This window comes from Aquarana catesbeiana, linkage group LG12 (genome assembly GCF_042186555.1).
Source record: "Aquarana catesbeiana isolate 2022-GZ linkage group LG12, ASM4218655v1, whole genome shotgun sequence".
NCBI classification, from domain to species: domain Eukaryota; kingdom Metazoa; phylum Chordata; class Amphibia; order Anura; family Ranidae; genus Aquarana; species Aquarana catesbeiana.
This window is the reverse complement of record NC_133335.1, coordinates 36,591,662-36,607,322: the sequence shown is the minus strand read 5'-3', so window position 1 is coordinate 36,607,322 and position 15,661 is coordinate 36,591,662. Positions and strand designations below refer to the sequence as shown.

Below are 15,661 nucleotides of genomic sequence, written 5' to 3'. Positions count from 1 at the left end.
GTCAAAAGCACCGTACTAACGATCCGAAAATCGGCAGACAGCTCTTCATATGAATTTTTCCATCCGATTTTCGTATCGTGCGTATGGGCCTTTACTTTCACACAGACCAAATAATATACACTTATTTGGGTTATTTTTACCAAAGATATGTAGCAGTATAGATTTGGGCCAACAAAAATGACTTTTTTGCAAAATATTATCATAGAAACTAAAAAAAAAAAACAGTTGTTTTTTTTTTCAAAATTTTCACTCTTTTTTCACTTATGTCGCAAAAAATAAAAAACCCAGTGGTGATTAAATACCACCAAAAGAAAGCTCCATTTGTGTGAAAAAAAATGATAAAAATTTTGTTTGGGTACAGCGTCGCATGACTGAGTAATTGGCATTCAAAGTGTGAGAGCGCTGAAGTCTGGGCAGGAAGGGGGTATAACTGCCCTGTATTGAAGTGGTTAAACCTCCTGTTCTTGTAATCGCACTGGAAATGAGGACTATTTTCCCTGATATGGTTACAGCAATAAAAACTTGACCGAATCTAACCTTTCCCTATTCTATCTGGAACAAACAAAAAAAAAAATCAATTTAAAGCTTTAGAATAAAACATACATTGTGATATTGTGCAAATACCTAGGTGTGTGTTACTAAAGTACAAAGTACTAGACGGAATAAAGCTCACCGATCGATATACATTCTCCTAGTACCTTTCTTTAAATACATATTACTTCTTGTCACTAATAATTCCTTTTCTGTGGCTCTGAAAGTGCAACTCCACTCAAAACTTTATTTTTCTCTTTAGTTTTCTTTTCTAGTTTAGTTTTTTGTTTTCCGGTTTAGACTTTTATTGCTTTCTATGACCCCATTGGGAGGATTTCCCCTCACTACCTGTCTTGTCACTGGAAAAGCAATGAGGGGAATGGATTTGGCTGGAGTTCTACTTTAAAATCATTCCTGATAAAATGCATGCGCAATGGTCAGTGTGATTGCAGATTCTTTCAGGTATTGTAATGGCCTGTTTCATATGATTTGAATTATCGGCCTGCAGAAACCCTACGCTCCTGTCTCTTTTTTGGAAGCAGATCCTTGTGTCTGTCTCTCCTTCTCCATTGTCCCTCTTGATCTGATGTATGGACCTCTATACAGAACTGTGTTGTTTAACTACCAACTGGTTATTTTACACCAAATTTCTCCCCCACCCTCTAGTAAGGAATCCTATTACCGCGTACACACAATCGCACATTCTGACAACAAAATCCATCTGATTTTTTCAGACGGATGTTGGCTCAAACTTGTCTTGCATACACACGGTCACACAAAGTTGGTCGGAAATTCCGAACGCCAACGCGGTGATGTACAACACGTACAAAGAGCCGTGAAAAATGAAGATCAATAGCCAGTGTGGCTCTTCTGCTTGATTCTGAGCATGCCTGGCGCTTTGTGAGTCGGAATTGTCTACACACGATCGGAATTTACGCGAAAGGATTTTGTTGTCGGAAGATTTTAGATCCAGCTCTCAAACTTTGTGTGTCGGAAATTCCGATGGAAAAAATCCGATGGAGCCCACACACGGTCGGAATTTCCGACAACAAGCTCCGATCGCACATTTTCCGTCTGAAAGTCCGATCGTGTGTACAGGGCATAATGCTATGTACACACGATAGGATTTTCCGACAACAAAACTGTGGATTTATTTCCGACGAATGTTGGCTGAAACTTGTCTTGCATACACACGGTCGCACAAATGTTGTCGGAAATTCCGAACGCCAAGAACGCGGTGACGTACGACGAGCCGAGAAAAATGAAGTTCAATAGCCAGTGCGGCTCTTCTGCTTGATTCTGAGCATGCGTGGAACTTTGTGCGTCGAAATTGTGTACACACGATCGGAATTTCTGACAACAGATTTTGTTGTCGGAAAATTTGAGAACCAGATCTCAAATTTTGTTTGTCGGAAATTCCGACGGAAAATGTCCGATGGAGCCTACACACGGTCGGAATTTCCAACAACAAGCTCACATCGAACATTTCCCCTCGGAAAATCCGACCGCATGTACGCGGCATAACAAAAAAAAAAAAAGGATCAGTGGATTTTATACCATAATTTTTGTAATCCAGCCCACCTCGGAAAGTTGGGAGATATGTGATGGCCCTCCAACACACCGAACATTCCGTACATTTTACACAAAGGACAATGGAACAGACAGATATTTTACGTAAAATGATCAATTTACATGACTGAATGTAACTATTTATCATGGTTCCTTCCTTGCCTTAGAAAAAGACAGCAGCCGCAGAACCATGCTCTGGTACCTGGACCGACCTTGTGAACTTACTCTTTATCTATTCTTTCTTCTCCTTCCTTTTCTCTTACTCCTCTTTTTTTTTTTTATCTCATTTTATGTTATGGTACCATATTTGTTCATCCATATCTGCTCTATATTAATACATACTAGACCGATATATGTACTAAGTTTTTTTAAGATATCTTTTGTTAGATATTTATAGTTACAACTTTCAAACTTATCAGATAAAGTAACATAGAGCAGTTAATTAATTAATTAATTAATTAATTAAATGTATGTGATGAAGTTTAATGCAAACAATACCATACAATGTTACCTATATATGTATAATTTGTTTTATTGTTTAACAAAGAGCTTATGTTTATACATCCTTGTACATGTAACCAATGGACTTTCATTTTATTGTGCAATCAATAAACCTTTTTGACAAGGAGAAAAAGACAGCAGCTAATTGGCAGATTCTCAGCCGCCTATCATTTTGATAGAATGTTCCGGTGCCTTTCTAGCATTTGATGCTGATTGACAGCACATCGCACGCTGCGAGAAGGGTCATGAAAGATGTTGGCTTTCCTTTCCTGGTTGCGATTGTCAGTTTGCAGAGAGTGTTTTTTATAACTCCTATATAAACACTCTGTATACTGTATAGGGGATTCGGACATCTAAAACGCAGTACAAAAAGCTGAAGTATTGGTGCATTTCCAGCAAAAATGATGCTAAGAAAATCTGCTAAATGAGAGCAGAAAAATGCTACATTGGGTAGCACTGAATCCTCGAAACGCTGGGGTCCTGGGTTTACTTTCTACTAGCAAATCAAAAATGGAGTTTTATATTGTCTCCCTGCACAGGCATGGTTTCCCACACCAAACCCAAAAAGATACCAGTAGGCCAATGGGCTTCCTCCAAAACTGGCTTTACTGTGTTGTAATGTATTGTGTTAAGGTTGTATGGGCCGGGGATAGGATTGATGTGACTGATCTGTGTACTTTGTAAGAAAACAAACTGCGGTTATGTTTGGTGGAGTAAACTCCATCTGAAACCTTTTTTTTTTTAATTTATAGGAATCAGGAAAAGGCAGGTCCATCATTTCATTACTATTTTGTACAATTGTTTACACAGGGCTTTTTTTCTCAAACAATAGGTGCTGGAACTCAACCACGGCCCCCCAAAACCCCTCCACCCACACACACCCTCCAAATGACATCAAATAGTGGGTGTGGTCAGTCAAATTTCACAAACAGTATGAGGGTCTTAAAGGGGCATTAAATACCAGGATTGCATTACATACAGAGTGTAGAGTTCAGGGGGGTTACACACAGAGTGCAGAGCTGTCACTTGTAAACACAGAAACCAGACTTCTTTGTTTACAAGTGATTGTGGTGAACAGGCCCCCCCAAGGGACTGAGCCAGAGGTGGTAGAACTGAGTTCCACCAAGTTCCCCCTGAAAAAAAGTCTTGTGTTTACATAAACATGAAAGGTACATATGTAAGGCAGACTGAGAGTCAGACACGTCATTAAAACATCACTGATATTAATTCCGCAATTCACTCTTGTATCTACAGGTGGGTATGTACATGAAAACAGTCCTATGAATGGGGCATAGAACTACCTTTTCCCTATTTTTTAATGATACACAAGATTGGGATAGAGTTGGGAAATAGAACAGTTAAGAAAGAAAGAGAGGAGGGGAGAGAGAGAGAAAAAAAAGAAGGGGGGTATGATGGGGTCAGGAGAGGGGATATTGGGGAGCCCGAGGAGTTCCGTGGCTCCCCATAAAGACAGTATGCCAGTGGTAACTGGTTTTGGGCCGGTTATGGGCCCAGCAGGGCTTTCCCTTCATCAGAGAAAATGAACATATTCCAAAGTCTCCAAGTTTTGGAATATTTTTCCTGTTTGTGTTGTGCTGTTAATATCAAATCTTCCATTTTGTTAATTTCTTCTACCTTTTGAATCCAACAGCCTATAGTAGGGGGATGAGGGTTTTTCCAATTCAAAGGTATGCAGGATTTGGCGGCATTTAACCGGTGACGTATTATGGACTTTTTGTATATTTTCTCTGGGATGGACGACACATGCAACAGAAAGAAGGCCGGGTCGTCTGGGATCTCAAAGTCAGTGAACTCCTGAGTGGTCCTCCTCACCTCCTTCCAGAATTTTTCAATTTTAGGGCAGCACCAAAAAATATGTAGAAGTGTTCCTGTTCCCTCCTGGCACCTCCAGCAGCTGAAACCTTTTTTTATTTTGGACAGAGTGGAGTAGGGTTGGATCTCCAGTATTTTTGTCTGTGTCCCCACTGGAGACAATTTGGGTCACCTTCTGTCCCAGAAATGATGATCATTGAAATTTGAGATCTCTCCAATGGTAACGCACTTTTTTCTGGTACAATATTTTTAATTGTAGAAAATAAGGTAACATGACAACCGATCACCCACGCAGGAGGTACATTGCACAGTGCATAGCATAAAGACATGGGCTAAGGCATGTTCAACCAGTGTGCAAAATGTCCACTGTGCAACCTAACAAAATGAGCCAAAGGTCCATGTAGGTCGCCTAAGCCTGGGGGCCTAAAGGGGAGGGCAAATCAACTTGCAACCCACGTGGTGGGGGGTCAGGGAGGGATGGTAATAAAAAGATAACAGTAAAGATTGTGATCTTGCGGCACTAGCTGCATGGTAGCAGAAGCGACCTAAGTCCGAGGACTTAGGGGCATGCTGTGGATAGGAAGTGACATGGGCAAACGTAAGCCCAGAGATGGTAATGAGCAGAGGAATGGAAGGCAAGAGGAGAGATTGTAAGCTCTAATGAGCAGGGCCCTCTGATCCTTCCTGTATTGATTTGTATTGTAAGTGTCCTGTCTGCCCCCATGTTGTAAAGCACTGTGCAAACTGTTGGCGCTATATAAATCCTGTATAATAATAATAATAAACAGAGAAAAGGGGTAGAAGAGAGAGAGAGAAAAAAAAAAAAAGGAAGGGGGGGGGCACACTTTTTTATGATTTTTTGAAAATATATTGAATACAGATTAGAACCCCTGTCAGGTTTTTAAGTTGTCTGCGTCCCCCTTAGGGAGATTCCTTTCCTAGTTTCCTAGTGACACTGTGATAGGAAGCAAGATGAAATCTCCCTAACTGAGACCAAGCCAGTGGTAACGATCCTAAAGTTGTTCTAACCTTAGAACTAAACTACAAGGTGAGTACTGCAGCAAGAACTGCTCTTTTCTATATTTACCACAGCGAGGCTTTGGATTTCTATGTTTTTTCCTAAAGCATGAGTTAGTTTTATATTATCAACACTGAATAAATAATTCAGTGCCCCCCCCCCCCCCGCCTTTCCTGTATTGAATAAAAACGAGCAAAAATTTGATGGAGTTCCACTAGCCACATGTTTCAGTTGTTGGGTGACTGTACATGCATGATGCCTTCAGGAAATGTTGTCTACAGATCTGTACATGCAGAAAATCTGACTAAGTTGCTTACTTGTCTACATTTATTGAATTGAGCACATTTCTATTATTTGGATAAAATTTCATTTTCCTCGTATTATTATTTTTTTTCTTTCACTTCAAAATTGTTTAAGTCATCCTAACCAAAAGGTTACAATATATATATAAAAAAAGTCTCAGTTTTCAGTAACAGCATACTGTTCTTCAGGATAAAGGTCTCAATGAGAAGGCTAATAGTGTTACTGCAATAATATTCAGGGATTGGAAGCCTGGTCCCCAGCCAGGTCTCACCAAAAAGAATAAGGGGCAAATGGACTATCTCGGCACAGTACAATAAGGATAAATTCAAATATATGAACAATCGTATAAAATAGTACAAAAGTTTATTGATACATAACACGACAGAAAATATCAATAGTAAATGAAAAACATAGGTGACAGTCCAAGTATCTGCAATTTGATTAGCACATGATCAATAACAATGTACCGTATATACTCGAGTATAAGTCGAAATTTTCAGCACATTTTTTTGTGCTGAAAGTGCCCCCCTCGACTTATACTCGAGTCAAGCACTTTTCTGCAGCAAAAAATTTCATTTTCCGAACCGACTTTGGGGCCCCGTATCTCTAAGCTGGAGGTCCTATCACCAAGTGGCCCTGAGATACGGGGCCCCAAAATCGGTTCGGAAAATGTCATTCTCTGCTGCAGAAAAGTGCGTGACATTTTCTGAACCGAATTTGGGGCCCCGTATCTCAAGGCCGCTTGGTGCTAGGAACCCCAAATTTGGTGTGCAAACCCAGTGGACCTGGTACCATAACATATCCAAAGCTGGGGTTCCTAGCACCAAGTGGCCCCGAGATACAGGGCCCCAAAATAGGTTCGGAAAATGTCATTCTCTGCTGCAGAAAAGTGCTTGACATTTTCTGAACCGATTTTTGGGGCCCTGTATCTCGGGGCCACTTGGAGCTAGAAATCCCAGCTTTGGATATTTTATGTTGCTAGTTCCACTGGGTTTGCACACCAAATGTGGGGTTCCTAGCACTAAGTGGCCCCGAGATATGGGGACCCAAAGTCGGTCAACTGTGTCCATCTGCAGCAATGTCATTTCGGGACACTTTGGGTTCAGAGACCCCAAATTTTGGCTGCAGCTAGGGGGCATCTAGGAACACTTAACTACCGAGTTTGAAGTTCGGGGGACCTATGGCTGCAAATGGGCACAGTGAGGCTGCAAATGGGCATTGTTGACCCTCTTTTCCACTTACAGTAGCTGTGCATTTCTCACCCTCGTCTTATACTCGGGTCAATAAGTTTTTCCCATTTTTTTTTGTGGTAAATTAGGGCCTCGACTTATACTCGGAACGACTTATACTTGAGTATATACGGTAATTAATCACATACAATAAAACAAAATTAAGAGCAATTAAGCAATATTCAAATGTTACATAGGGGCAGATGCAAGACTGCTTACCCGAATCCCGGTACACACCAGACACAGGGCGTCACCAGTAAAGCTTAATTGATATATTGCTTTAAATATTGTTTTGTTGCACGTGATTAATCACATTGTTATAGATCATGTGCTAATCAAATTGCAGATACCTCCCTGATGAAGCGGCCTAGTCCACGAAACTAGTTGGACTGTCACCTATGTTTTTAATTCACTATTGATATTTTCTGTCGTGTTATGTATCAATAAACTTTTGTACTATTTTATACAATTGTTCATAATTTTGAATTTATCCTTATTGTACTGTACCAAGATGGTCCATTTGCTCCTTATTCTTTTTGGTAAGACCTGGCTGGGGACCAGGCTTCCAATCCCTGAATATTATTAAAGTAACACTATTAGCCTTCTCATTGAGACCTTTATCCTGAAGAACAGTATGCTGTTACTGAAAACTGAGACTTTTTTTATATATATTGTAACCTTTTGGTTGGTGTATTAGGCTGAAGCACCCAGTCGGCTCTAGTACCTCTCTGCACACTGTAGTTGGCTCTTCCTCTCTGACTTGCGGGGAGATCATCCAGTAGGGGTGATGGCATCTGCATTGGAGATCAGATCTGTGAGACCTGTTGGGAGACAAGCTGTCACTTGTAAACGCAGAAGTTGGACTTTTGTGTTTACAAGTGATAGTGGTGAGGAGGGGTTAGAGGGCCTGAGCCAGAGGTGGTGGAACTGAGTTCCACCAAGTTCCAGCTGAAAAAAAGCCCTGGTATCCTAGGCATAAACAAGCATTTTTCCCTTGCACTGTGAGGGGGGGGGGGGGGGGGGGGGAGCCCCATTGCAAGGCATATTTGATCTTGGAGTTCAGCTTTAAATATAGTCTGCAGGCAAACAGCTGAATGCAGAGTTAAACTGCATGTGTTTGAACTGTCTTACCTGCCAAAAGATATGTAATTCTGTTTTGATAGTCTTGTGATTTAGGCACCACTTCCAGATACACAGTCCCTTTCTTGACCTCCAGTTAAAGCAGAATGAAAGTCATGATACGTACCTTCTCTCCAATGGTCCCTCACCAGCACCGGCATCTTCTCCCTGGCTTTTTTTTTGGGGTGCTGGTCTTTGGCCATCTTGATTGGCTGGGACAAGATGACGTAACCCAGGTGCAGGAATCGGTCATACTGGCACACAGGGACCATGCCAACGATTTAAACTGGGTTGCACATTTACAGCTCAGTGTACATGCCACAGAAGACTGCGAGCAGGCAGGCTGGTTTATTTTATGGCAGAGGAGACATTGCATGTCTCATTTAGTTGCATTTAGTTCCACTTTAAGTTAAGGTGATTCTAAACCTTCAGTTTGTTTTTACTTATAAAATAAACACGTTATACTTACCTTCTCTTCTGGTGTCCGCGCTAGCGCTCTCGGCTCCTCTTCTTCTCTGAGAGAGGACTCAGGTAAGTGTTTAGGGGTGGCTGGTGGGGGGCTCATACATTGGAAGGTTTTTTACCCTAATGCATAGCTCCCAACTGTCCCTGATTTCGAGGGACTGTCCCTGATTTGGAGCAATGTCCCTCTGTCCCTCATTCCTCCTCAATTGTGCCTCATTTTGCTCTGATCTATATAGTTGTATATAAAATTCACTTTTTATCTTTCAAAAAGTGTTTCCCAGTGCTAAAGCTTTCATCTAATTTCTAAATTGCTGCATTTGTATATTTTAAAAGCCAATATAAAGGAATAGTAGCGGTAAAAAAAAGCCCTTGTGGATTTCATTAACTTTTTTTTTGGTTAATTCTCCTTTAAGGGGGTGTGACAGGGGGCGTGTCCTATGCCTACATACGTTTGCCAGTAGGTGTCCCTCATTCCCATCTCAAAATGTTGGGAGGTATGTAAATGCAGAGAATGTCTTTAGAACTACTTTAAGCAATATAGTTTGTGAAGGAACCCACTCCTCACCTACTGACTAGACAGCGAAGGGGAAGCACACTGTAATCCCGCGTACACGCGATCGGATTTCTCGTCGGAAAAAGATATGACGGCTTTTCCGACGGGATTCCGCTCAAGTTTGCCTTGCATACACACGGTCACGCAAAAGTTCGCTGAACGTACGACCGTCAAGAACGCGGTGATGTACAACACTACGACGAGCCGAGAAAATGAAGTTCAATGCTTCCGAGCATGCGCCAAATTGTTTCTGAGCATGCGTAGGAATTTTGCGCGTCGGAATTGCCACAGACGATCGCATTTTCGAATAGGAACTTTTCCCGACTGAAAAATTGAGAGAATGCTTTCAATCTTTTGCTGGCTGGAATTCCGCCAGCAAAAGACCGATGGAGCATAGACACGGTCGCATTTTCCGATGAAAAACTCTCATCAGTCTTTTGCCGGCCGAAATTCCGATCGCGTGTACGCAACATTAGTATGTAAAACTGGCCATAGATGGATCGAAATTTGTCATGTCCAGCAGCAATCAGTTGAATTTTGATCCATCTATTGGCAGGCTGGTTGTACTGAAGATGTTCTATTGATTATCAGTACAATGAGCTTGTCAGGGTCTTGTGGCCGGCAGCTATAACCGATAGCAGTGATCATTTTATTCTGACGGTGGGGAAGGCTCTCCGCCAGCAGAACACAATAGTGAGCGGGAGGGATTCTCCCATCCGCCCTGACTGTGTTGATGGGGGAATCAAGAATTTGTCTTTCCTTCCACGCGTGGTTTAAGGAAAGTGAATTGCCTAATGTATGGCCTGCCTTTGCAGTGTTAGGCAATTTACAAACAAAATTTGAGTCCCAACTGGTTTTCAGCCATATATATTATCCAATACACTGCTGATTTTTCAACACTGAAAAAAAATACGGATTTCTTATACTACTGCAGCTCTTTTAAACTGGTGAAGGGCACCATATCTCCGTGGTGATTCATGGTATAAAGCATTTTCATTCTGGAAACCTGCCGGTATTCCAAAACATTATCTTAAATGGAGCCAGTCTAGTTCATTGCATTGCACCAACACAGGCTCACAGTAATGCCGCGTACACACGGTCGGACTTTTCGTCTACAAAAGTCCAACGGACGCTGACGGACTAAAGCTGGCTGGTAATCCGATCATGTGTGGGCTTCTCCGGACTTTCAACTGACTTTTTTAGCCTCAAATCCGACGGACTTTAGATTTGAAACATGCTTCAAATCTTTACGTCGTAAGTACGACGGACCCCGAAATCCGCTCGTCTGTGTGCTAGTCCGACGGACAAAAACCCATGCTAGGGCAGCTATTGGCTACTGGCTATGAACTTCCTTATTTTAGTCCGGTGTACGTCATCACGTACGAATCCGTCGGACTTTTGTGTGGTCGTGTGTAGGCAAGTCCGTTCGTAAGAAAGTCTGCCGCAAGTCCGCCGAAGGTACGTCGGAAGTATGTCGGACAGGCTGTCGGACTTTTGTAGACGAAAAGTCCGACCGTGTGTACGCGGCATTAGTTTTGTGTGGTGGTGTTGATTCTTGGCGTAGAAAAGAATGGTAACCAACCAAATTGTCCGTCCATTTTGTGCGGTTTTAATGCCTACCACTCTGTTAGGAATTTTATGTATGTACATACATAAAAATACAGTAAAACCTTGGTTTGAGAGCGTTTTGCAAGACAAGCAAACTTTTAAAATACATTTTGACTTGATATACAAGCGATGTCTTGATATAAGAGTAGTGTCATGTCACAACTGAGTATAAAAGAGAAGAGAGGCGCCTCTAAGTGTAGCCATATGGTTACATTTAATGAAGGTACAACATTTGTCAGCTCATATGGTTGATGATTAAAGCTGTCCACATAGACCATCCTCTATGTGCCACTCTGTGCTCCACGGGTGGTTTAATCGCTCTACTGCAGGGTAGTCTTCCCGGTCACGATTGCAGACTGACAGCGGTGAGAGCCTGTGGTGTGGGGAATGGTCTATGTGGACATCTTTACCCCAGATGCTGGCATACTTAGATGTGCACAAATACAAAAGGATGACAGGTCCACTGATGGCACCTCTACCATATATGTTAGTTAATACAGACCCAATGCCACTCACCCAGATAAGGTGTTGCTGCCGTAGCCAAGCAAACTGGACCAAAAGAAAAAATGGGGGAGACCTCAGATGAGAGAACCCTGAGAAATAAAGCGGCTACTAAGGCAGCATAGGGCAATATACTTAGATGTGCCTCTTAATCATCAATCATGTTAGTTGCTAAATGTTGTACCTTCATTAAATGTAACCATATTGCTACACTTAGAGGCGCCTCTCTTCTCTTTTATACTCTGGAGCTCCTGCTGGATTTTGCTTCTAATCCCCTTGTGGAGGCTTCCATTTGTGGATGGACATTTTATGGTTACACAACCTGGTCACATTGCTATAATCTTTTTATATGGACTATAAACTGAAGGACTTTGCAATTGCAAGCATGTTCCCAGAACAAATTATGCTCGCAATGCAAGGTTTTACTGTATATACAAGTACTGTACACAAATGCATGCACAAAGCACACTACCATGTATTACTGCTTGTACAGAAGTGTGAGTAGAGCCTGCGTGCACTCATGGGACATTAGGTGTTATAGTCATTGATACTAGATCAGATTGGTAAGGTACGCTCTATATCATCACAAGAGGAATGATAAATAAGGTACTATTATCTATACTCTGGGGTTTATTTACTAAAGGCAAATCCACTTTGCACTACAATTGCACTGCAAGTGCACTTGGAAGTGCAGTGGCTGTAGATCTGAGGGGGACATGCAAGGAAAATAAAAAACAGCATTTTAGTTTGTACATGATTGGATGATAAAATCAGCAGAGCTTCCCCTCATTTCAGATCTTCCCTTCAGATCAAACAGCGACTGCACTTCCAGTGCAAAGTGGATTTGCCTTTAGTAAATCAACCCCTCTGTCTACTGAATGGCGACAAAACCAGCTACCTGTGAATCCTGGTGATTTTGGTGAATAGGAGTAGAATCGGAATATGCCTGAGCTCATCACTATTTCCCAATTAGTAGATGTAATAGACTGTGGCTTTTCTGTTTTTCCAGACCTACATGTGATGGATCAGATGTAGCCGGATGTCCGTTTACATTCACCTGCCTATAGAGCCATCACAGGTCCACCATAGTGGGCTGTCAATTTGAGGACACAAATTGAATGGGCACAAATCTGACATCCTTCCCATTCATCTCCGATTCCCCGGGGGTTCTGCTTGCAGATCCCCTCCTTGAACGGAGTGGAGCAGCACCTCATAAAAGAACCCCCAAGTGCTGGTTCGCATCAGTGCACCTTCAAAGTCACGTGACCTTAAAGCCGACATCCCTGCGCGACTTCATCGCGGTTTGCATACGACTTCCTTAACAGAAGTCAATGCAAGTTGTGATGAAGTTATCCCAAAGTAGTGCAGGAACCTTTTTCTAAGTCGGAGTGACTTGAGTTGCACCGATTACAATGCGTCCATTGCGTTAATAGGGTGCGACTTGTCACGTGAACCGCGGCTAAATCTCCTATTGCATCTGACAATACCCTTTCCCCAGAGTGACAATGCTGCTGTCCTAAAGTGGTGACACCCTACAACACCATACGACAGGAAGTGTGTTATGCCCCGTACACACGAGCGGAATTTCCGTCGGAAAAATCTTGGATGTTTTTTCTGACGGAATTCCGCTCAAGCTTGCCTTGCATATACACGGTCACACAAAAGTTTGCTGAACTTTTGACCGTCAAGAACGCGGTGACGTACAACACTACAACGAGCCGAGAAAATTAAGTTCAATGCTTCCGAGCATGAGTCAAATTGTTTCCGAGCATGCTATCAGAATTCCGAAATTCCGAATTTTGCGTGTCAGAATTGGTACAGACTATCGGAATTTCTGAACTTTTTCCAACCGAAAAATTGAGAACATGCTCTCAATCTTTTGCTGGCTCGAATTCCGCCAGCAAAAGTCCGATGGAGCATACACACAGTCGCATTTTCCGACCGAAAGCTCTCATCGGTCTTTTGCTGGCCGAATTTCCGATCGTGTGTACGGGGCATTACTGGTCAGATCACCAGGTGAAAAGAAAGAGTAAAATAAGCCTAAAAAAAAAGAAAGCAAACGCAGCCGCCACATTTAAGAGTTTAATTCCACTTTAAATATTTGCGTGCAGTTTGTGAGTTACGATTGCGTGGATTTATGACCTGCAGAAATTGCAAGGACGGAGCGAATCTGCATGAGGACATTTAGGTGAACTGAAGAAGTGCAATGACAAAGTCAAGTCATCACATTTGCATATGGGTTCAGTTATCTCAACTTTCTTTAATTCATTCATTTTTTTAATTTCTTTTTAGAACATAAAAAGTTGTGGATTGGATGGGACAAGGTTCGTAGGTTTGTTACGAAGCTTGAGGAGCGAATCTGCATGAGGACATTTAGGTGAACTGAAGAAGTACAATGACAAAGTCAAGTCATCACATTTGCATATGGGTTCAGTTATCTCAACTTTCTTTAATTCATTTATTTTTTTAATTTCTTTTTAGAACATAAAAAGTTGTGGATTGGATGGGACAAGGTTCGTAGGTTTGGTACGAAGCTTGAGGAGCGAATCTGCATGAGGACATTTAGGTGAACTGAAGAAGTACAATGACAAAGTCAAGTCATCACATTTGCATATGGGTTCAGTTATCTCAACTTTCTTCAGTTCATTCATTTTTTTAAATTGCTTTTTAGAACATAAAAAGTTGTGGACTGGATGGGACAAGGTTCGTAGGTTTGGTACGAAGCTTGAGGAGCAAGATGTTCCTGGAAAACGATTTTTCCAATGTGTAGGTTATTCCATTCAGAGACTGGTGACAAGCTGCAGCATCCAGGAGCCAGTCAGCCCTATGTGGCAGATAGGTGGCCAATGTAAAGAGCTTTCAGTGGCACCAACAGACAGATGGTAATCACCAGCTGCAATTATTTTGGTGCACAGATCACCAGAGTTGCTGACATTGTGATGCAAAGCACAAAGTATAAAAGAAATGGCTTACCCAGAAAGCATCCCAGAGCGCAGTACCATGGATGAGCCATCCCTCCAGGAGAAGTCGGGGATCAGGACAAGTTTTGGATCCTGTAGCTGTGATGAGAAGGGTCTGTTCCCTGGCTGGTGTAACACAGGGGCTGCTGTTGCTGGGGAACGCTGTGCTCTGTCTGATCACATACTAATGTGTTCCTGAAGGCAGCCTGTCCACAGTGTGTTGTTAGATTTAATGGAGCTTGGCAGTTATAGGTTAAACTTAGGGAGAGGTGGAGACTTGTAGGATCCTGCAGACTATTACAATGCACGCTGGCTGTTCATTCATACTTCCAAAGTGTACACCTCATCCTACTCTTTCACCCACTCACTACATAAATACTGCACTCACCCATGTGCACTCACACCCACATGTCCCTCATTCTCAGAGACAGTCCCTCCTTGGGTCCCAGGTACCTCTGTCTCCTTTTCCTCCACAGCTGTCCCCTTGTAGATGTGAAGCACAGATGTTTGTAAAGGGAAAGCTGTACTCAAGAAGTATGAAAACTGTTGTACTTGTCCTCTCCTTCTCCTTGTCTGATTGTCATGCTGATCCGAGGGCTTCATTCGTTTCGCTGACCTGCAACAAATATGCAAACCAGAAGCTTTAACTTCACTTTTTTTTTTTTTTTCTTTCTTTAACCTGTATGCTTGTCGTAGGTCAGTGACTCAGCATGGAAAAAATGTGTAAAGTTACATTAAAGAGGCCAATTTTTTAAAAAAAGGGCGAACAGGCAGGAATTTTAATGCAATGCTGAATCCGAATGAACTCCTGAGCGTGCACGGGAGTGACGTCATCCCCACCCGGCCAATCAAAGAGGCCAGCGTTTGAGACCTGGTAGCTGGTCGCCTGAAGATGTGAGCGGCCGGGCGGGGAACTCGGGGACACCGCATCACCGGAGTATAGTTCTGCTTTAAGATAAACACATAATAATGAATATATTTTTTCATGAATAAAATTGTTGGGACTTTGTATGAGACAACGACCGCTACAGAGTTTGTATGTCTCCATCCCTGAATAGACATGTGCGCCGTCAATAAATTGGTTTTGTTTCGTTCCGTTTCATATTAGAATTAATTCGTATTTCGTATCCTAAATTCAATTTGGATTCGTACAAAATACGAATTTTCATTAGGTTCGTTAACATTTTTGTAATAATTACAAATGTTCGTTATGATGAATTTATCATTATGAGGAGCTCCCACCCTCCCTGTGCTGTGCTCATTATGAGGGGCTCCCACCCTCCCTGTGCTGTGCTCATTATGAGGGGCTCCCACCATCCCTGTGCTGACTGCCTGGATTTTTAACTTTTAGGTTTGTTAACTTTTTGTAACAATTACAAATGTTCGTTATGATGAATTTATCATTATGAGGGGCTCCCACCATCCCTGTGCTGTGCTCATTATTAGGGGCTCCCACCATCCCTGTGCTGTG

General features: G+C 42.2%; 1 protein-coding gene across 1 annotated transcript in view; it reads right to left on the bottom strand.

Annotated features, from left to right (window-relative positions):
- Positions 1 to 15,021, bottom strand: part of APCDD1L (APC down-regulated 1 like) — a 113,220-nt gene extending 98,199 nt beyond the window's left edge. The window contains exon 1 of the mRNA XM_073607574.1: positions 14,204 to 15,021. Coding sequence (XP_073463675.1) covers positions 14,204 to 14,243 — 40 coding nt within the window. The 5' untranslated portion in view covers positions 14,244 to 15,021. The remainder of the gene's footprint in view (positions 1 to 14,203) is intronic.
- Between the last annotated feature and the right edge of the window lie 640 nt (positions 15,022 to 15,661).